Source organism: Mrakia frigida (genome assembly GCF_051309035.1).
Source record: "Mrakia frigida strain ATCC 22029 unplaced genomic scaffold BDY24scaffold_59, whole genome shotgun sequence".
Lineage (NCBI taxonomy): Eukaryota > Fungi > Basidiomycota > Tremellomycetes > Cystofilobasidiales > Mrakiaceae > Mrakia > Mrakia frigida.
In genome coordinates this window covers 35,015-53,202 of record NW_027481222.1, presented here as the reverse complement: position 1 = coordinate 53,202, position 18,188 = coordinate 35,015, and the positions used below count along the sequence as shown (strand labels likewise).

Genomic DNA, 18,188 nt, shown 5'->3' with positions numbered 1-18,188 from the left:
TTTTCGCTCGCTCTGCCATATCCTTGCCTTATCCTGCCCTATCCCACTTGCCTTATTTGCCTTATCCCACCCTCCCACCTGCCTTATATTTGCTTGAAGATCGTTGATTTGCGGGTTTCGCTGCGGCTCGATTTTCGTTACAGACTCGTTTCACCTTGCTTTGCATTCGAGGAACATTTCGTCTATTGAATGCTACCTACCACAACAGTCTCAACTTTCCTACCACTCAACACTCCTCCCCTCCCTCTACCCAACAACACTCACACCCACACCCACAAACTCTCACAGCAACCATGGCACCGAGCGGAAAAGGAGGTGAGCTCACCTCTTTCTTTCTGTCTCCTTCCTTCCCCTCCTCTCTCCTCATTCGACGAGCTCAACTTTGACTGATTCATCCCTCTGCTTCGCTTCTCTTCAGGCAAGGGAGGAAAGGCTATCAAGGAGGAGAACGAGAAGGTATGTCTTCTCAGAAAAATCTTCCCCTGGGCTGTCGGACGAGAGCTGAAGAAACATCCTTCCATCTTCTTCACCTCCCTTCCCCTTTCTGCTTTCTTTCCCTCCTCCTCCCCATCTCCCCTTCGTCCTCTTCCCTCTTTGGCTCTCTCCGCCTCCTACTCGACGTCTCCCGCGCCCCTTCAGATCAAGGTCGGCCAGAAGAAGGCTGAGATCGAGAAGAAGGAAGCCGACAACTGGAAGGAGGGATCCAAGTCGAAGGACACCTCCAAGGAGGAGAAGCGTCTCGCCGACCTTGCTCGAAAGCAGGAGGCTGCTCGACTTCTCGCTGCTGAGGAGGCTTCTCTCAAGAAGGTCGTCAAGGCCAAGGCTCCCTACGTTCCTCAGCCCAAGATCGTCAAGAAGGTCGAGAAGGTGGAGAAGAAGGTCGAGAAGAAGGAGGAGAAGAAGGACGGAGAGGGAGAGGACGGAGAGGAGGCTGCTGCTGGTCCTGCGTCGCTTGTGAGTTCATTTGACAGCTTCCAGGAGAAGGAGAGAAGATGTGCGAGGTCTGTGGACCGCGGGAATGGCGTGAGATCAGGGAAAAGTGAGCTTGAGCTGACCCCTTCCCCTCCCTTGCTCTCCTTCAGGATCCTTACGCTTCGAGCCTCGACAACGAGTTGGAGAACCTGCAGATCAGTCGTGAGTATCCTTGATTTTGCACGTAGAAGAATGAACATCGATCTGACGTTTCCCTCTCTGCCCCTTCCTCTTCCTACAGACTCGATGGTTCGTTCTCTCTCCTCCTCTCCCTCTCCTCGTCTTCGTCGCTGACTCCCCTCCTCCTTCTTCCCCTTACAGGTCACTCCCGGACAGAAGGCCCAGTCGGTCGAGATCCACCCCGAGAGACGATTCAAGGCTGCTCTCGAGCATTTCCAGGAGACTGAGCTTCCCAGGATCAAGCAGGAGGTTCGTTCTTTTTTTTTCCTTTCGACGCGTTCTCGTCGTCCCGCTCGCCTTTCCAAGCTGACTCTCCCCGCCTCCCCTCTTTGTTCGAACAGTACCCCGGTCTCAGGCTTCAACAGTACAAGGAGCGACTCTTCAAGGAGTTCCAGAAGCACCACGGTTCGTCACTTTCCTCTCCTCTTCTCCTTATCGACTTCCAGCCGAAGCTCACCTCTCCTTCCTCTGCCTCGCTTCCCGCCGCTCTCAGACAACCCTTTCAACCAGTTGACTGCTTCTTACAACACTACCCGAGAGGGCAAGATCGAGGCTTACAACGGTTGGTTATTTTCTCTTCTACATCTTGATGAACTTCGAATCCCGAGCTGACCTCTCTCTCTTTTGCCTTTCCTTTCGTTCTTCCAGCTCTCCAAGCAGAGAAGGAAGCTCGTCTTCGAGGAGACATCGTCTAAGCCACCCATGCTGCCTCTATCGGTCGATGGATCGATGCGCCGCTCGGGGTTCAAGAGAAGAAGGGCGAGGGTTGAGGGAGAGACGAACACCCGGTCTCTCCCTTCTCGACGCGTCTTGGGAGGAGAGAACCCCTGATTACGTAGCTTCTTTCTGTTTCGGTGAGCTTTGAAGGTGGTGGATGGAGGAGAAGGATAGATGAAGGTCGACTTGAAGATGTGCGAGGGGAAGAGAGAAAAAAAAGAAAGAGGAGGACAGCTAAAGGACGAGCTTGCTTTCCTTCGCGAGCCTCCTTCCTCCCAAACGGCCATCTCGCCTCTCCAGCTTCACCACCCTCCCTCCCTCCTCTCCTTCCTTCTTCTCCTTCCACTCATGTCTTTGCAAAACGTCACCATCGACGACTTCGACTCGGTCGTCGCTTGGTCCTCGAAGGGAGACTGGTCAACTCCGAACCCAGAATCCAACCCCTCCTGGTTTTCCGAACCAGACGTGACGGAGTGGCATCAGGCTACCTACCACAAGACTTCCGTGGTCGGAACTACCGTCTCCCTCAACTTCACCGGTGAGACCAGAGTTCCAAAGGCGATGAAGAGCTCTAGATAGAGCTGTTCCTTCAAAGGAACGAGCTCACCTCCCTTCTCCTTCCTTCCCTTCCCTCCCTTCTCCCTCTCCTCTCTCTCCAGGCCCTTCCCTCTACATTTTCGGAGCTTCAGGACCCTCTTACGGCTCCTACTCCATCCAAATCGACTCCTCCGACCCCACTACCTACTCAGCCTACGCCTCCTCGAACGTGACTGGTCGCTTCCCTCTTTACTCCTCCTCAGAGCTTGCCTACGGACCTCATACCGTCGTCCTCGAGAACTTGGGAGCTGTGGCTGGAGAGGAAGGGTCGGACCTGCTGGTGGATCTGTTCGTGGTTGGCACGGAGGTGGGAGCTGATGGGTGAGTTTGGAGTCGAGAGAAGGAGGGGAGCGGGGGAAGGTCAACACGAGAGAGGGCTGAAAGAACAAGGAGGCTGACCGACGGGTCTCCTTTGGGGTTGGCAGAGCTACGATGATGAACACGACGCTTCAGGAGACGGATCCGAGTATCACCTATGAGGGAACGTGGGAGAACAACACCAACCCGCTGTTCAACGGAGGAGGGACGACCTACACCAACACCGACTCGTCGTTCTCGTTCCAGTTTGAAGGTTCGTACACAGACTTTCTATCTTCGAGCTCGAGCTCAATCGAGAGTGTTACTGACTGACTTGCCCCTCGTTCTCTCTATCAGGCTCGGCGGTCTGGATCTTCGGAGATCAAGTGAGCTCAACTCGACGCTTTGCTCGAATCGATTGACTGACCTCCTCTCCCTCCTTTGTCCTTCTTTCCTCTGCCTCAAAGGTCAATGATCACGGGCTCTTCACGGTCACCATCAACGGATCCTCTCCTGAAACCTACGACAACGGATCGGGATGTGGAGGAGCCTTCGGAAAGACGTGTGAGAAGCTAGGTACTCTTGCGTTCTTCAAGGGAAGTTTGGGAGAAGGAACGCACACGGTCGAGGTCGTGAACCTTCCTGGAGTCAACAACTCGTACATCGGTGAGTTTCACGTGCTTTGGGGAGGGTTTCGTTGCAGTGAGAAGGGAGGAGAGCAGGAGAGCAGGATCGACGACGCGTCGCGACTTTGCTGACTCCTCCCTCGTTCCTCCTCCCTCTCATCTGCGCCATATTTCTCACCGAGCAGACATCGATCAAATCATCTACACCACTCCCTCCATTTACGCCGATCGAAGCTCTTCCAACTCCTCCTCCTCGGACTCGACGACGGCTCCCTCTTCCTCTTCCCTCTCTCCCTCGGCCTCGGCAGCAGCAGCAAGCGCGTCTGTTCTCCCAAGTTCGGGTGGATTGAGCCTCGCGGCGCTTGGACCTCTCGCTTGGGGTGTGATGGGTTTGCTTTGGGTTGGCAGAGGGATGAGGTTGTGAGGAGGAGAGACGCGAGGGGCGGAGGGAGAAGGGACTGCTGCTGCTGTTTGTTTTTTGTTTTGATTTCGCACACGCTTTGAGTTATAGATGTTTTCTGGATCCATACAGGCAGCGAGCGTGGGTGCACCTTCCCTTTGATTCTCTTCTTCAAGCATCGGATCACAAGGAAAAAAACATCCGCTTATAGTGCTCCCTCTTCCGAGCAAGGGGAGAGGAGCAGAACGCTGGCTTCCCTCTCCTTTCAACCAACCACATCCTCTCCCTTTCACCACTTTCCTCAACTCACCATGGCAAAAGTTCTCAAAGACTACACTCTCGACGAGGTCAAGGAGGTTCGTCCCTCTTCTGTCTTCTTGAGCTTGCTGAAAGAAGGAAGAAACAACATCGTCTGCCTCATTCGCCCTCCCCGGCTTCTTGCCCTTCCTTCCCCACCTTGACCTCCCTTCTCCTTCCCTTCCTTGAAGCGCTGAAAGCTGACTCTTCTCTTGCTTCTCGCCTTCGTATCTCTAGCACAACAAGTCTGGAGATCTCGTGAGTCGTTCAGATCTCGAGAGCTCAGGAGGGAGAGAGGCTAGCCGAGAGAAGAGGGAAGGAAGGGAGAGGGAACGAGCTGACCCGGATTCGTCTCTCCTTCCTCCTCTTCTAGTGGGTCGTTATCGACTCCATCGTCTATGATCTCTCCAAGTTCATGAACCTCCAGTGAGCTACTCCTCTTCACTTTCTTCCTGCCCGAAAGTTGAGCTGATCTCGACGTTTCTTACAGTCCTGGAGGAGCCGCTGTCCTTCTCGATTCTGAAATCGGTTCGTCTTGCTTCCCTCTTCTCTTCCTCCACCCTCAACGCTGACCGTTCTTTCTCAACTCGTTCCTCACAGCTGGACAAGACGCTACCGACGCCTTCTTCGGACTCCATCGACACGAGGTTCTCCTCAAGCCTGCCTACGCTCGACTTCAGATCGGAAAGATCAAGGGCCAGAGCAAGAAGATCCACGCCAGAAGTCAGGGAGATCTCAAGACTGTTCCTTACTCTGAACCTGTAGGTCTCGAGTTCAAACCTTTCGGTCTCGAGTACAAACAGAGGGCTGATGTTCTCGTTCTCGTTTTGACAGACCTGGTTGACCCCAGGTGAGTCGACTCGTTCGCTGCTCGACGTCGAGAACGACCGCTGACCATCTTTCCTCTTTCTTCTCCTGTGAAGTCTACCACTCTCCCTACTACACCGATTCTCACCGAGCTCTCCAGAAGGCTATGAGGAAGGTCGTTGATGAGCTGATCTATCCCGATGCTCAGGCCTGTGAAGACAACGGGAAGTATCCCTCCAAGCACGTCAACGACGAACTTGCGTGAGTCCAACCTTTCGAACCTCAGCGTCTACTAGATGCCCAGCAGTCGGACTACTTTCTTATCCCTGGTCGACCTGCTGAGGTGGAGTTTGACCGTCCTGTACACCTTGTTGACGACGCGTCCTTCCCTCTTCCCCCGTTCAGCAAGCTCAACGTTCACGCGATGGTTCGTCTGCTTCCTTCTCTCCTATCAAGTGAATCCCCGTCTGAATCTCTTTCTTCGGCTGCTCTCTCACAGCGATTCGGAGTACGTCTTCGTCTTTCTCCTTCGTGTCTCCTTCTCTAGAAGACGCGTCGTTGACCTTCCTTCCCCTTCCCTCTTCAGCCCGGAAAGCACCTCAAGGGACTCAGTCTCATGAACGGTATCGTCAAGCCTGAGGAGTTCGACTGTGAGACTCTCGTTCCCGTTCCTCTCGAGCCCTTTTTCGTCCTTCCAAAGTCGCGAAAGCTCACTCGTCCCCTCCTCTTCTTCCTTTCACAGACTTCCACGAGATGGTCATCACCCAGGAGATCGTTCTCTGTGGAGCTCGAGGCTACGGTGATGGTTTGGGTGGTGGAAACGTCATCGGACTTCCTCCCATCCTCAACTTTGGGTCCGACAAGCTCAAAGCCGAAATCGTCCCACCCGTCCTTCGAGGAGAAAAATTCATCGCCCTCGCTATCTCGGAAGCCTTCGCCGGATCGGATGTGTCGGGTCTCAAGTGCAAGGCTGTCAAGACGGACGACGGGAAGCACTGGATCATCAACGGAACGAAGAAGTGGTGAGTCAAATTTCGAGACGCGTCGAGCACTCCTCTTCGAGCCTTCCGACGAGCTGAACCTTTTTTCTTTTCGTTTTCTTTGCATAGGATTACTGGTGGAGCGTTCGCGGATTACTTCACCGTGGGATGCAAGACCGATGGAGGGTTGACCGTCATCCTCGTGCCGCGTCAGGAGGGAGTCGAAACCTCTCAGATGTCGACGCGATACTCCAAGGCCGCTGGAACTAGTTACATCACTGTGAGTAGATCTAGGGTTCAACAGAGATGATGTCTCTAGTCTCTGCCTTGTTGAACTGACTCCTCGTTTCTTTCGAATCCTTCCCGTTCAACAGTTCGTCAGTCCCCTCTCTTTCGTCGCATCGTTCCTTACTTTTTTCTTCCAGAAGGCCACCACTGACGCTCCTTTTCGTGCTCTCATTTCACAGGACAACGTCAAGGTCCCCGTCGAGAACACCTTGGGTCCTGAGAACGGAGGTCTCGTGAGTCTCGGCTCAAGGAGCTCGAAGCTGTCGCTGTCGCTGAAGCTGACTTCGTTCCCTTTCTTTCAACAGTTCGTCATCCTTTCGAACTTCAATCACGAACGATGGGTCATGTGCTGCTCCTCTGCTCGATCTTCGAGGATGGCCGTTGAGGAGTGCCTCATCTGGGCGAACCAGAGGAAGTGAGTCGTCTTCCGTCCCTCCACTCTTTTTACTTTCGAAACTGACCGTTCGATTTTTCGTCTTTATCAGGGTCTTCGGAAAGCCCCTCATTGGACAACCTGTCATTCGCCAGAAACTCGCTAGCATGATCGCCAAGGTTAGAAGAAAAAATAGAAGGCGGAACAGTCGAGACGCGTTTCGCTGACTCGTTCGTCCTTTCCCTCTCTCCTTCCAGGTCGAAGCTATCCAGTCTTGGCTCGAGACCATCACCTACCAGATGAACAAGATGACCTACAAGTTCGTACAGTCTCATCCTGATCCCTTTCTTCGAACCCCTGGGCTGATCTTTCCTCCTTCGCTCTTGCCTTCTTCCTTTTCCAGGGAGCAGGCTCAGCATCTCGCCGGGTACGTTCACTCTCCTTCCCTACTTACCTGGGCGGATCAAAAGATTCTCGAGGCCTCTCTTCAGTCAGACTTCGATCCTGAACTGATTTCTTCTTCCCTCGTTGTTCTCAGACAAATCGCCTTCCTCAAGATGTACTCGACTCGATGCGCTGCCGAAATCGCCGATGACGCTGTCATGATCTTCGGAGGCCGAGGTGTCACCAAGACTGGAATGGGAAAGTTCATCGAGATGGTACGGTTGCCTTTCTTTCTTTCCTCTCCTCCGACGTCGAGTCTGACGCGTCTTCTTTCCTTCGTTCCTTCGCTCCTTTGCAGTTCTCCCGAACTCAAAAGTTCGACGAAATCCTCGGTGGAACCGCTGACATCCTGGGAGACCTCGGAGTCAGGTCAGTCTGTTGTTCTACGACTTAGAGACGTCGAAGAGGACGAGAACTGACGCGCTTCCGCTCTTTTCTTTCAACAGGCAAGCTCAGAAGGGTATCCCCAAGGTTCGTGCCATATCTGAACTCTCGTAGTAATACTTGAATGCTAACTGATACCTTTCTATCTTCACTTTAACAGGGAGCTCGTCTGTAGAGGACTCCAGATGCCAGCTCGTCCCCTCGACTTCAATCGGCCCCCTCTTCTTTTTTTACGACCTCTTCGCTGCTTTTTCTATTTACGACTTCACATGTAATTCCTTTCAACGCGATACTTTCTATCATTCTTCGTTCGGAAGGAAAATTTCGTCACTTCGGCTAGCTCCGTCGACTTCAGCCCGCAGCCCTGAGCCTCAAACGAAAAGAAACGTCTTCCCTTCAAACCACCAGAAGCTCCCCTCTCATCGACATGTACATCCCTATCACCCTGCTCACCAAGCTCACTGAGATGGTCTTCTCTTCAGCTCCCACGACTTTCCCTAATCACACTCTGATCACGCTCAACGACGGCGGCTTCATCCCCAGGTGAGCTTTTTTCCTTCTTTCAACAGCTCCCTCAAGAGATCGGCCAGCCCTGGCTGACAATACAGCTCTATTCGTTTGCCCTCCCCACCCGCTTCCTCGTATGCTACAGCCCTGCGTTTGGAGTCGGATCAGCCTTGTACCAGAAGAACGCAACGGAGGACGTCGTTTTGGCTGTGAGTTCGAGCTCAAGGATCTCCTTCCCTCCGATCTGGGCTGATCTCTCTCGGTTCCTCCCCTCCCAGCTCAAGAACGGATACCGGCACATCGTGAGATAGCTTTCTCTTGAAGGATTTCAGTATCTGAAGCTCATCGAACTCTCTCTTTCCGTGCCAAAAAAGGACAACGCTGCCATCTACGGAAATGAGGAATCGGTCGGCGAAGCGCTCAAGATCGCAAAGGTTCCTCGTGAGGAGCTCTACATCACTACAAAGTACGATGGAGGCGATGTTCGAACCGAGTTCGAGTTGAGTTTGAAGAAGGTATCTAGATCTTCGTTTCCTCTATTCTCTACTGTTCCTCGGTCGACGTTCCATCTTCCGTTCGTTTCGACGCACAGGCTGACCTCGAATCCCCCTTCGTCTCCTCACAGCTTGGAGTCGACTACGTGGACTTGTATCTCATTCACTTTCCCAAGTTCGCCGATGCAGGAGGAGGAATCAAGACGGTTTGGAGGGAGTTTGAGCGATTGAGGGAGGAGGGACTCGCGAAATCGGTCAGTCGTGGCTTCCTTCCGTGGTTTCTTGCAGCCAGCAGTGCAGCTGAAGTGTTCTACATCTTGTTGCTGTAGATTGGAGTCTCCAAGTAAGTCCGATCTCGTTCGAGCAGCGTTTCAACACGAGCTGAGCCTGAACGCGACGCAAAGCCCAAGCTAATTCGCTCTCTCTCTGTTTCCCTACGTTTCTCTTTCTCAGCTACGGTGTCATCGAGCTCACAGAGCTGCTTCTTCTCGCCAAGATCAAACCTGCCGTGAACCAAATCCGCTACCATGCTTACAACGCCAAAGAGAACGCGCCCTTGCTTGCTTTGGCTGGTCTCAACGACATCGTTATCGAAGCCTACAGCTCTCTCTCTCCCATCACCAAGGCACGTGTCATCTCGAGTCTCTCTCCACATGTCGCATCTGACTCGTCCTCCTTCTCTTTCTCAGTTCCCCGGGGGACCTGCCGATCCAAGTGAGACTCGTTTGCCCGTTTTGTTTTCTTCTTCTTTCTGACCTGCGCTCACGCTTTTCCTTCTGAGAATTTTCTTAGTCGGGGAAAGGATAGCCGATAGGATCTCTACCGTCTCTGGTGGAATCAAGGTCACCGTCGCTCAGACGATCCTGGACTGGTTCGTTCTTCTTTCTCCTCGCCGAACGCGTCTCACTTTTCGCCTCCCTCCTCTTCTTCTCGCTGAACCTTGGTTCCTCCCCCGACCTCTAGGCTCAAAACCAAAAACATCGTCGCGGTTACCACCTCGGGGAAGGATTTCAGACAGAAGGAGCAGCTTCAGGTGTTCCAGGAATCGTTCCCTCCCCTCACCGGTTCGTCCCTCGTCCCTCCGTTCACCTCCGACGCGCTTCGTTCCACTGACTTTGAATCTCCCTTGGTTTCGCAGAGGAGGAGATCAAAGAGTACGAAGAGGCCGGGCCTGGGTGGGATCAGCAATAGAGAGCTCGTCGGCCGATCTCTCATCGTCGTCGTCGTCGTCGTCGTCTCATTTCTGTTTCCTTCTCGTTCTCGAGTAGATTTCGCGTATTTTACACTTTAATCGGATACCATCTATCTATGCTTCAGTCTATCCTGATCTCACGTCAGCCCGTAGATCACGAAGGCGACGGTCGTCAGGCAAATGGCTTTTGACCTTCGGGTCGTCTCGACTTTCGAGCTCACCAAACGAGTCTCCTCCACCTCCTTCCCTCCCCTCTCCCCTCTTTTTACTCCCTTCTTTCTCTCGATGGCTGGACGAAACCCTCGCCATATCGGCTCCAGCTCAAGTCTGACTATCGTCATCAAGCTCGGAACCTCCTCTATCATCGACGCCGACACTCACAAACCCCTCCTCTCCCTTCTTTCCTCCATCGTCGAAACCATCTGCAAACTCCGTGCCTTGGGTCACAGAGTCGTCCTCGTTAGTTCAGGAGCCATTGGAGTGGGTATGAAGAGGATGGGAATGAGAGATAGAGGCAAAGGGCTGAGTGCGAAGCAGGTGAGTTTAGTTTTGGAGGAGCGAAGGAGGAAGAGGAGGAGGAGGAGGAGAGAAGCAGAAGAGAGGGAGCTGATCGTTGATGCTGTTTCTGATACGATAAGGCTCTGGCAGCTATAGGACAAGGAAGATTGATAGCTCTGTGGGATAACCTGTTCAGTCAGCTCGAACAACCTATCGCTCAGATCCTTTTGACGAGAGGAGACATCGCAGACGTGAGCTTCCTCCCTTCTCCCTCTCCTTCCTCCCTTTTCCCCTTCCACGAGCTTATTCCTGCCTCTTCTTTGGATTTTTCAAGCGCACACGATACCTCAACGCTGTCAACACCTTTACGGAACTGCTCTCGATGGGTGTGGTCCCCATCGTCAACGAGAACGACACCGTTTCCGTTTCGGTGAGCTCTCCGTCTCCTTCCTTTCCCTTCCTCTCTCTTCGCTCTCCCTCCCACCTTCAGTAGCTGATCATATCTCTCTTCTCTCATCAGGAAATCAAATTTGGAGACAACGACACCCTCTCTGCTATCGCTTCCAACATGGTGTGTCTATCTCGTTCGAGAGCGCCTTTCTGCTTCGATCAGCCTCCCTCCGCTGACTCCACCTCGCTCTCTTTGCCTTCTCTTTCTCTCCAGGTCCATGCCGACTACCTCTTCCTCATGACGGATGTGGACTGTCTTTACACGGACAACCCTCGAAAGAACCCTGACGCGAAACCAGTACGAGTGGTCGAGGATATTGAGGCCATGCGACGGACTGGTGAGCTTTCCTCTCTCCCTCCCCTCCCGTATTTCTTGCTCGTGTGAGCGAGGACCTCTCCTTCCGTCCAGCCTTCTGGCTCATCCTTGTTCTTTCTCTTCTCTTGTTCCGCAGTGAGCACGTCAACTCTCGGAACCTCGCTAGGAACAGGTGGAATGGAGACCAAAATCATCGCCGCCGAACTCGCGACGGGAGCTGGAGTCACGACGGTCATTCTCAACTCTCTCAACATCGCCTCCATCTTCCCCATCATCTCAGCACCAGTCGAGGGAGACGTAGACGAGAACTCTCTTCCTGAACATACTCGGTTCCTCTGCAAGGAGAACCCTCTCGGAGAGTGAGTCGAATCGTCATCTCTCTCCTTCACGTCGTCTTCTCCTTCGTTCGCCCCTCTCTGACTCCTTCTCCTTTGCCTTTCCTCGTTTTTTTCCTAGTCGGAAATGGTGGATCCTTCACGGTCTCCACGCCGCCGGAGACGTCATCATCGACGAAGGAGCCTACCAGGCTCTCACCCGTCGCGACTCTGGAGGTCGTCTTCTCGCCGCTGGAGTCGTCGCCGTCTCAGGATCCTTCGCCTCCCAACAAGCCGTTCGAATCATCGTTCGCCGTCGTCGTCGTCGAGCTTCCCTTCCTCCTCTCCCTTACGATCTCGCTCGATCCATCACCGAAACCCTCTTCACCCACTCCAACCAGAACCCATCTTCCCTCAACTCCTCAGGCACCTCCTCCCCTACCACTTTCGCTCTCAGAGACCCGTACCCCAACAACCACACTCTCCTCCATTCAAGCTCAACAGCCTCCTCGTCGTACATCGAATCCCCTCTTCTCTCCGTCACTGCTCCAGCAACGCCCAACCTCCTCCCGTCCTTGAGCTTATCGTCGTCGATAGCTTCGCTGGATCCCCTTTCGAGGTCGAATCCCGTTTCGCCGGCGATGGCACCGATAACGGAAGGGGCTGGAGCTGGCGGAACGTTGGACGAAAATGGGGAAGGGAGGGAAGGGATCTCGTGGGACTGGGAGGAGGTCGAGGTGGGGAAAGGGCAAGCCAACTTCAATTCGAGTGAGATGGAGAGGGTGAAGGGCTTGAAGAGGTGAGTTTATCTTTCCTGTTTTATCTATCTTCCTCTGTTGAGGACGGAGCACGCGCGAAGAAGCGAGGAGAGAGACGGCGTCGAACTGACTCTCACCCTCCCTCCTTCCCGACTTTTCGTCCGTCCCTTCGCAGCTCCAAAATTGCAGAGATCCTGGGCTACTCCGACTCGGAGTACGTCGTAGAGAGCATCACTCTTCGTGTAGTTACTGCTTCGTCCTAGTCTTTTTTTTACGTAGAGAGATGTGCACGAGATTTGGTATAGAGATCGAAAGGAACAGAGGCAGAACGAGAGAGAAACAAAGGAGCACACAGAAAGAGATACGGAAGATAGATAGGTAGATACGGTATAAAGACGGGAGATAAGTAGATAAATAGATAGACATTTCCACAAGGTATAGATAAGAGAAAGAGAGAACAAAGTCCAAACGAAACCCGACAACGCGTCTCCTCCCTCCCTCATTCCCTCCCCTCCCCTCCCTGCTCCGCCACACTCAACCTCAACAACGGAGCCCTGAACGAAACCGCACTCGGCGCCCTCCTCAATCCTGCACCGCCCTTCTGACTAACACTCGCGTTCCTCCCCGTCGCATCGCTATCCAAACTACTCGCCAAACTCACTCCCGACCCTGTCCTCCTGTGGCCTCCCTGCTCCTCTCCTCCTCCTCCTCCTCCAGCAGCAGCAGCAGCATCCCCCCATCCGTCGTGCGCCGAAGCGGATGAGCTGATCTGGGAGTACGCTCGAGCGGTGGTAGCTGAGCGACGGAGAGCTCCTGAGGCTGGGGAGGTGAATTCTCGAAGGACCGAGTTCCGGGTTTCGAGTTGGTTGATTTTGTTGCGAACGGAGGGGAGGACGTTGGAGTTGGTGTTGGAGGTGGAGGTGGAGAAAGAAGAAGAAGAGGAAGGTCGACCGAGCGTTCGTGCTCTCGAGGGAAGGGCTGTGAAATCGACGGAGTAGGACCGGGGTGGACCTCCTTGGGACGAGGTGAGGGAGGTAGGGGAGGTAACGAGGTTCTGGTCCTCCATCTGGCTGCTGAGGTTCTTCGTGTGAGCGTGCAACGCTTTCGGCGGGGACGTTCCTCCACCTACAAGGTTGCTACGATGCGTCAAGATCGGCACCGAGTTCATCCTCGCTCTCGAAGGCAGCGGCGGGGTCGCGTCCGAACTTGACCCTGAATCGCTCGATCCTCCCAGTCCAGGGAGTTGGTGGATCTCCGGCGACGGAGCGACGAGGAACGACATCCTCGTTGGGGAGAGGGACCGATGCTGGGTGTCGAAGCTGTGGACTCGGGGACGCGCTGGAGATTTGGGAGGAGGTGGGGAGAAGGGGGATTTGGATCTCGTTGCTGAAGGGGACGACGCCCCTCCTCCTACGGACGAGCTGAGCTTGTTGCTGCTAGGCGTGTGGCGAAGCGTCGAGGACGACAAGGAGGTAGGCATGAGAGGTTGTTGTTTCTTCGGCGACGAGAGGATGGATCGAACGGGCGAAGAGGGAGGAGGGGTAGATCGAAGGGACGACGACGATTTCGAAGGTCGGATCCTGGCCGGGGACGCTCCAGTGACTTCCTTGGGTCGAACCTTAACTCGAACGGGGGAGGCTTGACTGGCGAAGGAGAAGGAGGACTTCTTTCCGATGACTCGAGGAGGAGCGCTGGGGGAGGGAGGAGTGGGAGTGACGGAGCGGTTGTCGATGGGGATGGGGACGGGAGTGGGAGACGCGTCTTCTTCCTCTTCCTCCTCCTCTTCTTCGTCCTCTTCTGCGATCCTGATGGACGGAGGGAGGACCGACCGAGCGGGAGAAGGTTGAGGTTGAGCTGCGACCGTTCGAGGGGAGATGCTGTTGCTGCTGCTGTATTGGGACGAGATGGAGAGTCTCGGGGATCGAGCCACGGGGTGGAGGAGTTCCGGATGGATCGAGAGGGACGAGGGAGCTCTTGAGCTCGAGGCTCGTCGGACGAGGTCGAGGTCGACTGGAGGTTCGACTACCTCGTCGATAGATTCCGACCGGTGATCCACGAACGAGGAGAGCCGTCGCAGAGGTTCCTCCATCGTGGCGAGAGGGGAGTTGTGCGACCTCGGGAGGGAGAGGTGAGCCGACGAAGCGAGGGACGAAGGACGAGGTTGGTACCCTCCAGCTCCTGAATCCACACTCCCTTGTCGACCTGACCGAGTCGACGACGAAGAATCCGCCGACAACGACGAGTTCCTGTTCATTGGAATCGACGATCCGTTCGACGACCGAGTCCTGGAAGCGACGATAGGGTGGGACGAAGGAGCGAATGACCACCTGGACGAAACGTTGAGGATCTCGTCGTCCTCTGCCTCCTCCGCTTCGGAATCCGACTCGATCATCAACGTTCTCATCGCCTCTCCAATCCCGGAACTATCGTCTCCATCGAGGATCTCCTGCGAGTTCCTCCTGGGCGCTTCTCCTCCTGCAACGTCCATCCCAGCCTCGTCGTCGTAGGCGAACGGAGCGAGGGAGGAAGACGCATCTCCGATAGACCTTCGATCGTCTCCGTACAGATCTTCTCCCTCCTCCTCGTCCGTTTGAAGGGAAGATCCAAGGTAGGCATCGTCGTCGTCTCCTCCGTCCGACTCCTCCTCGTGTTCCTCGTCGTCCTCCGCGGCTGCTTCGATCGTCGTCTTGAGGAACGCCATCGACGCTCGATGCGTGAGCAATCCCTTCGAATCGTCTGAGTCCGGATCCTCCTTCTCCTGTCTGCTTCGAACGGCCGAAACAGCTGCCTCGAGTCCTCTCTTCCCCGCCGACGCGATCGACTGAGCTCGAAGCGATCCGGTCGATTTGGATTTTTTGATTCGTTCCTGCTGGGTATCCATGCTCGAGGAGGAGGAGGAGGAGATCGGTTTCGAGGGCGAAGGTCGTGCTTGGTGGTGTCCGAGGTCCGAACTGGCGTCGTCGTACTTGGAGGAGACGGATTCCGGGTGGGAGCTGAGCGTCGGGAGACTGACGTTGGTGGGGTTGGGGTTGGAGGTGGGGTGGTGAACGAGAACGGGAGGTTGGAGGATGGGAGCTCGGAGGGAGGAGGAAGGACGGGAAGGGCAAGGAGGAGGGTCGATGGAGATGAAGTTGATGATTCGGATGGGGAGGTCGGCGTGGAGGGATCCGTTGGCGGTGACTCGGATGAAGTAGTTGACTTCGAGGAGACGACCTCGGGGGATGGAGAGAGCGTCGGGCTGCGAGAGGGCGAAAGCGGAAAGCGGAAAGCGAAAGGGCGATCAGCAACGGGAAGAGACGCGTCGAAACGAGAACGAATCGAAAACCTCAACTCACAGGAATCTGAATCCCACACCCCCAAGACCCACTTCTCTTCGGTTCGCAACCCTTCCACCATCCCTTCCCTGTGATGTACCCTCTCCCTCCGTTCTGGCCAGCTTCCAAGAACGTCTCCGAGATCTTCTTCCTCCTCGACGCCGTTTGAACCGCGTCCGTGTCCGCGTCCGCTCCGATGCAGGAACCCATGTTGAGGTGAGGAACCGGGTGGTAGAAGGTGGTGATCTGGTAGAGGACGATGTCGAGGCGGTTGATCTGGGGACGTGAAAGGAGGGAAAGAGGAAGGAGAGGGAGTGAGCTCTCGACGCGAACCGAACGATCCCAACCAACCGCCAAAACGAAGCAAAGAACTTCTTCGACTCACCTTCTTCCCCCCTTCGTTTCTCACCCCGACATCCAACCAGCACTGCTGTCCTGCCACCCAAACCCCTCTCGCACTCTTCACCTTCAACTCGACCTTCCCCTTCTCTCCCCACCCCCAATTCCCACTCGCTCTCTTCTCCCTCTCCACCTCCACGGCTCCCTCGAAATTCCTGAGCACCCTATCCACGTCCAAGAACGGATAGATCGTCACATGCCTGTAGAAATGAGCGATGGATTTCTTTCCTGTGGTGGGGAAGAAGAGCTTGAGGGACGCGATGAGGATGTACTTGATCGATCCTTGGGAAGAACGGAAGGGACCGCGAGGGAAGTTGGTGATGGGTAAAGGGAGGAAGAAGGGGACGTCGTGCGTTCCGGAGACGGCGAGGCGGAAGTCGGGGGTGGTTGAGGTCGGGTTCGGGGAGGAAGGGGAGGCGTCGAAGAGGGAGGAGCGGTGGGTGGTGTTGGGTTGGAAGAGAGGGAGCGTGTGAGAGTGGTGGTAGAAGATGTGGCGCGAGTTGTGGGAGGGGAGGTCTAGCAGCAATCGAAGGAGGAGATCTTGAGTCAGATTATGGAAAATTTTGAGGCTGAGGATGAGAACTGACCTTCAAACCCAACGACTCTGACCTTCCCTCCTCCGACGTAAACATCTCCTTCCTTCTTGTTCCACTCCCTCACTTTCACCTCCATCCTCCCTTTCACCTCCCCTCCTTCTACCATCACGTCCCTCTCCAGCATTACACTGCAACAACAACAACAACAAACGCAACAAGCAAAGCGAGAGTCAGCTCCTTCGTTCGTTCGTTCGTTCAGCCCATCCGTGTCGACCTTCGTTCAACCTCACACTCACTCAATCTCGACCCTCCCTTTCCTCCTCCCCGCCTCCAACCTCACATCTTCCTCTCCCTTCCCATTCGCTCCTCCCACAACCTTCCTCCCATCCTCTCCTTTACCCAAAATCCTATTCAACTCCTTGCCGTTCCTTATCGGTCCTACGCCATGAGAAAGAAGCGTTCCAGCTCGTTCCAGTCCTCCTCCCAAGCTCATCGAACGCTGTCTGCCGACTCCCGTAGACTGCGATCTCGTTGCTGCTCCCATAGGAGGTCGGAAGGAAGACGAAGTAAACGGAGTTTGGAGTTGTTGATTAACGGGAGATGCTTGGGAAGCTAAGGAATGACCTAAGGGAGTGAAGGAGAGGTGGTGCGAGCCTTGAGCGGAGGGTTGCAAGGCGGGATGGGATGGAGCGAGGTAGGGTTGATGCGAGGAAGTGAGGTGTCGGAGGTGTTGAGCTTGATTAGGATAAGGGTAAGAAGGGTAGGCGAACGAAGGAGGTTGAGTTTGAGGAGGAGGAGGAGGAGCGTTCCAAGGAGGAGGTTGGAAGGACGTCGTCGACTGTTGTTGTTCAGCTCCTCCTCCTCCTCCAACCATCTTGTTAGGCCCCTGAGGAACAACCACAGGAAGGTAATGATCGCTGATCTGACTCATCCCTCTCTTGTGCGAGTAGTACGCTTGAGGAGACTGAGAAGGATGCAACGACTCCTCGTCTTCGTCCGAGTAGGGTTCGTACAACGAAGAACCTTGCTGCTCCGTCACCTCGAGAAGGGACCCAAGCGCTTCGCCTGCTGATTGAGAACGACGGAGGAGTTTGGCGTGCGGGTTCTCGGGTGGAGAGGGGGCCATCGAGAGGCAAGGGGGAGGAAGAAGAAGGGGAGAGGGAGAGGGAGAGGGAGGGAGTTGGAAGAGAGAGGAGGGAAAGGTTCAGCCCTCCGAGGCTCCCGTCGATTGGAACGCAGCGGGTGAGACGTTTTGGCCCATTTTTTTGGCGTCTATACATGCAAAGTTGAGGGAAAAAGTGACATGGATAGAGAGAGAAGCGACGGATCTCATTCCCAACCAGCAGTCCTGCTCGCGTGGGGGGCTCAGGTGGGCTCAAAAGGAAAGGAAAGAGGAGAGGAAAGGGGAGGCCTGAGCAGAAGAAAATCAAGAATCGATCGACGCGTCCTTCGTTCGTTCAACCGCGGTTGGTTTGGCTGGAGGTTGAGTTTGGAGATTCGAGCGGTGTTGAGGAGGGGGGAGTATAGATCAGGTTTCTGAGAGGGAGAGTGAAGCGAGCTTGAGAAGCGATGAAAAGTGCTGGAAAAAAGAACAGCAAAACGAAAAGGAAGGTCATTTCTCGTCGTGACGATCGAGACGACGAGATGGCCGTTGTTCTGTTGAGGAGGCGAGCCTCAAAGTGCAGGGCTGACAAGGGAGCATCAGGCTTTGAAAGGAGGAGGAAGAAATAATGATCAGAGGGAGGTGGTGGGTCGAGAAAGAGAGCAGAAAAGAGGAGAGGGACGGTGAAAAGAGATTCGATGATCGACTCGACCTCTCGTCCACTTTTTTGGTTGCGATCCGAGGTCCAGCTAGACTAGGAAGAACGGGGTGCAAGAGAGGTACGTTCTAAATCGAGGGCGTATGTACGAGAAGTCGCACGAACGCACCACGACGAGGGAAAGACTTCGTCAAAAACGGGAACGAAGCAAGTCTTCGAGAAGAAGCGTTCATGGATCGACAGACTGAGTTCTGAGCTCGAACAGCTAGAAACATCTTGAATCCTACG

The 18,188-nt window shown here is 54.7% G+C and overlaps 6 protein-coding genes across 6 annotated transcripts; 5 read left to right on the top strand and 1 right to left on the bottom strand.

The window, feature by feature from the left end:
• The first annotated feature begins 1,067 nt into the window (after nucleotides 1–1,067).
• On the top strand, nucleotides 1,068–1,945 carry BDY24DRAFT_246471 (uncharacterized protein). Its single transcript, XM_076636754.1, has 6 exons — nucleotides 1,068–1,134; nucleotides 1,214–1,221; nucleotides 1,294–1,401; nucleotides 1,494–1,557; nucleotides 1,646–1,714; nucleotides 1,801–1,945. Exons 2-6 carry the CDS (start codon nucleotides 1,219–1,221, stop codon nucleotides 1,845–1,847), a joined length of 291 nt encoding a protein of 96 aa, XP_076492106.1. The 5' UTR covers nucleotides 1,068–1,134; nucleotides 1,214–1,218; the 3' UTR covers nucleotides 1,848–1,945.
• Nucleotides 1,946–2,217: 272 nt separating this feature from the next.
• Nucleotides 2,218–3,813, top strand: BDY24DRAFT_419343 (uncharacterized protein; the record flags this gene model as incomplete). The annotated part of the gene is made up of 6 exons (XM_076643964.1): nucleotides 2,218–2,407; nucleotides 2,529–2,787; nucleotides 2,892–3,037; nucleotides 3,121–3,149; nucleotides 3,231–3,429; nucleotides 3,575–3,813. The coding sequence occupies 6 exons, from the start codon at nucleotides 2,218–2,220 to the stop codon at nucleotides 3,811–3,813; spliced, it is 1,062 nt and encodes a 353-aa protein (XP_076492105.1).
• A 176-nt stretch (nucleotides 3,814–3,989) lies between these two features.
• BDY24DRAFT_404969 (acyl-CoA dehydrogenase/oxidase) lies at nucleotides 3,990–7,652 on the top strand. The gene is given in 22 exon segments (XM_076642577.1): nucleotides 3,990–4,145; nucleotides 4,324–4,344; nucleotides 4,460–4,512; nucleotides 4,577–4,614; nucleotides 4,687–4,847; nucleotides 4,921–4,936; nucleotides 5,010–5,154; nucleotides 5,299–5,320; nucleotides 5,393–5,401; nucleotides 5,480–5,543; nucleotides 5,636–5,915; nucleotides 6,003–6,153; nucleotides 6,170–6,172; nucleotides 6,341–6,394; nucleotides 6,467–6,576; nucleotides 6,647–6,713; nucleotides 6,792–6,853; nucleotides 6,938–6,961; nucleotides 7,073–7,193; nucleotides 7,277–7,347; nucleotides 7,425–7,449; nucleotides 7,523–7,652. The coding sequence occupies 22 exon segments, from the start codon at nucleotides 4,101–4,103 to the stop codon at nucleotides 7,535–7,537; spliced, it is 1,557 nt and encodes a 518-aa protein (XP_076492104.1). The 5' UTR covers nucleotides 3,990–4,100; the 3' UTR covers nucleotides 7,538–7,652.
• Nucleotides 7,653–7,768: 116 nt separating this feature from the next.
• On the top strand, nucleotides 7,769–9,683 carry BDY24DRAFT_356586 (oxidoreductase). Its single transcript, XM_076637803.1, has 11 exons — nucleotides 7,769–7,905; nucleotides 8,015–8,078; nucleotides 8,148–8,171; nucleotides 8,244–8,384; nucleotides 8,495–8,617; nucleotides 8,693–8,706; nucleotides 8,817–8,988; nucleotides 9,053–9,077; nucleotides 9,156–9,234; nucleotides 9,327–9,427; nucleotides 9,502–9,683. Exons 1-11 carry the CDS (start codon nucleotides 7,790–7,792, stop codon nucleotides 9,552–9,554), a joined length of 912 nt encoding a protein of 303 aa, XP_076492103.1. The 5' UTR covers nucleotides 7,769–7,789; the 3' UTR covers nucleotides 9,555–9,683.
• Nucleotides 9,684–9,787: 104 nt separating this feature from the next.
• BDY24DRAFT_410888 (Aspartate/glutamate/uridylate kinase) lies at nucleotides 9,788–12,413 on the top strand. Its single transcript, XM_076642858.1, has 8 exons — nucleotides 9,788–10,092; nucleotides 10,194–10,304; nucleotides 10,388–10,483; nucleotides 10,574–10,624; nucleotides 10,718–10,841; nucleotides 10,956–11,178; nucleotides 11,276–11,932; nucleotides 12,067–12,413. The coding sequence occupies exons 1-8, from the start codon at nucleotides 9,841–9,843 to the stop codon at nucleotides 12,152–12,154; spliced, it is 1,602 nt and encodes a 533-aa protein (XP_076492102.1). The 5' UTR covers nucleotides 9,788–9,840; the 3' UTR covers nucleotides 12,155–12,413.
• A 2,581-nt stretch (nucleotides 12,414–14,994) lies between these two features.
• On the bottom strand, nucleotides 14,995–17,322 carry BDY24DRAFT_246377 (uncharacterized protein). Its single transcript, XM_076636753.1, has 4 exons — nucleotides 16,437–17,322; nucleotides 16,192–16,328; nucleotides 15,591–16,120; nucleotides 14,995–15,481 (listed from the first exon to the last, which is right to left on the bottom strand). Exons 1-4 carry the CDS (start codon nucleotides 17,264–17,266, stop codon nucleotides 15,218–15,220), a joined length of 1,761 nt encoding a protein of 586 aa, XP_076492101.1. The 5' UTR covers nucleotides 17,267–17,322; the 3' UTR covers nucleotides 14,995–15,217.
• Nucleotides 17,323–18,188: the final 866 nt, after the last annotated feature.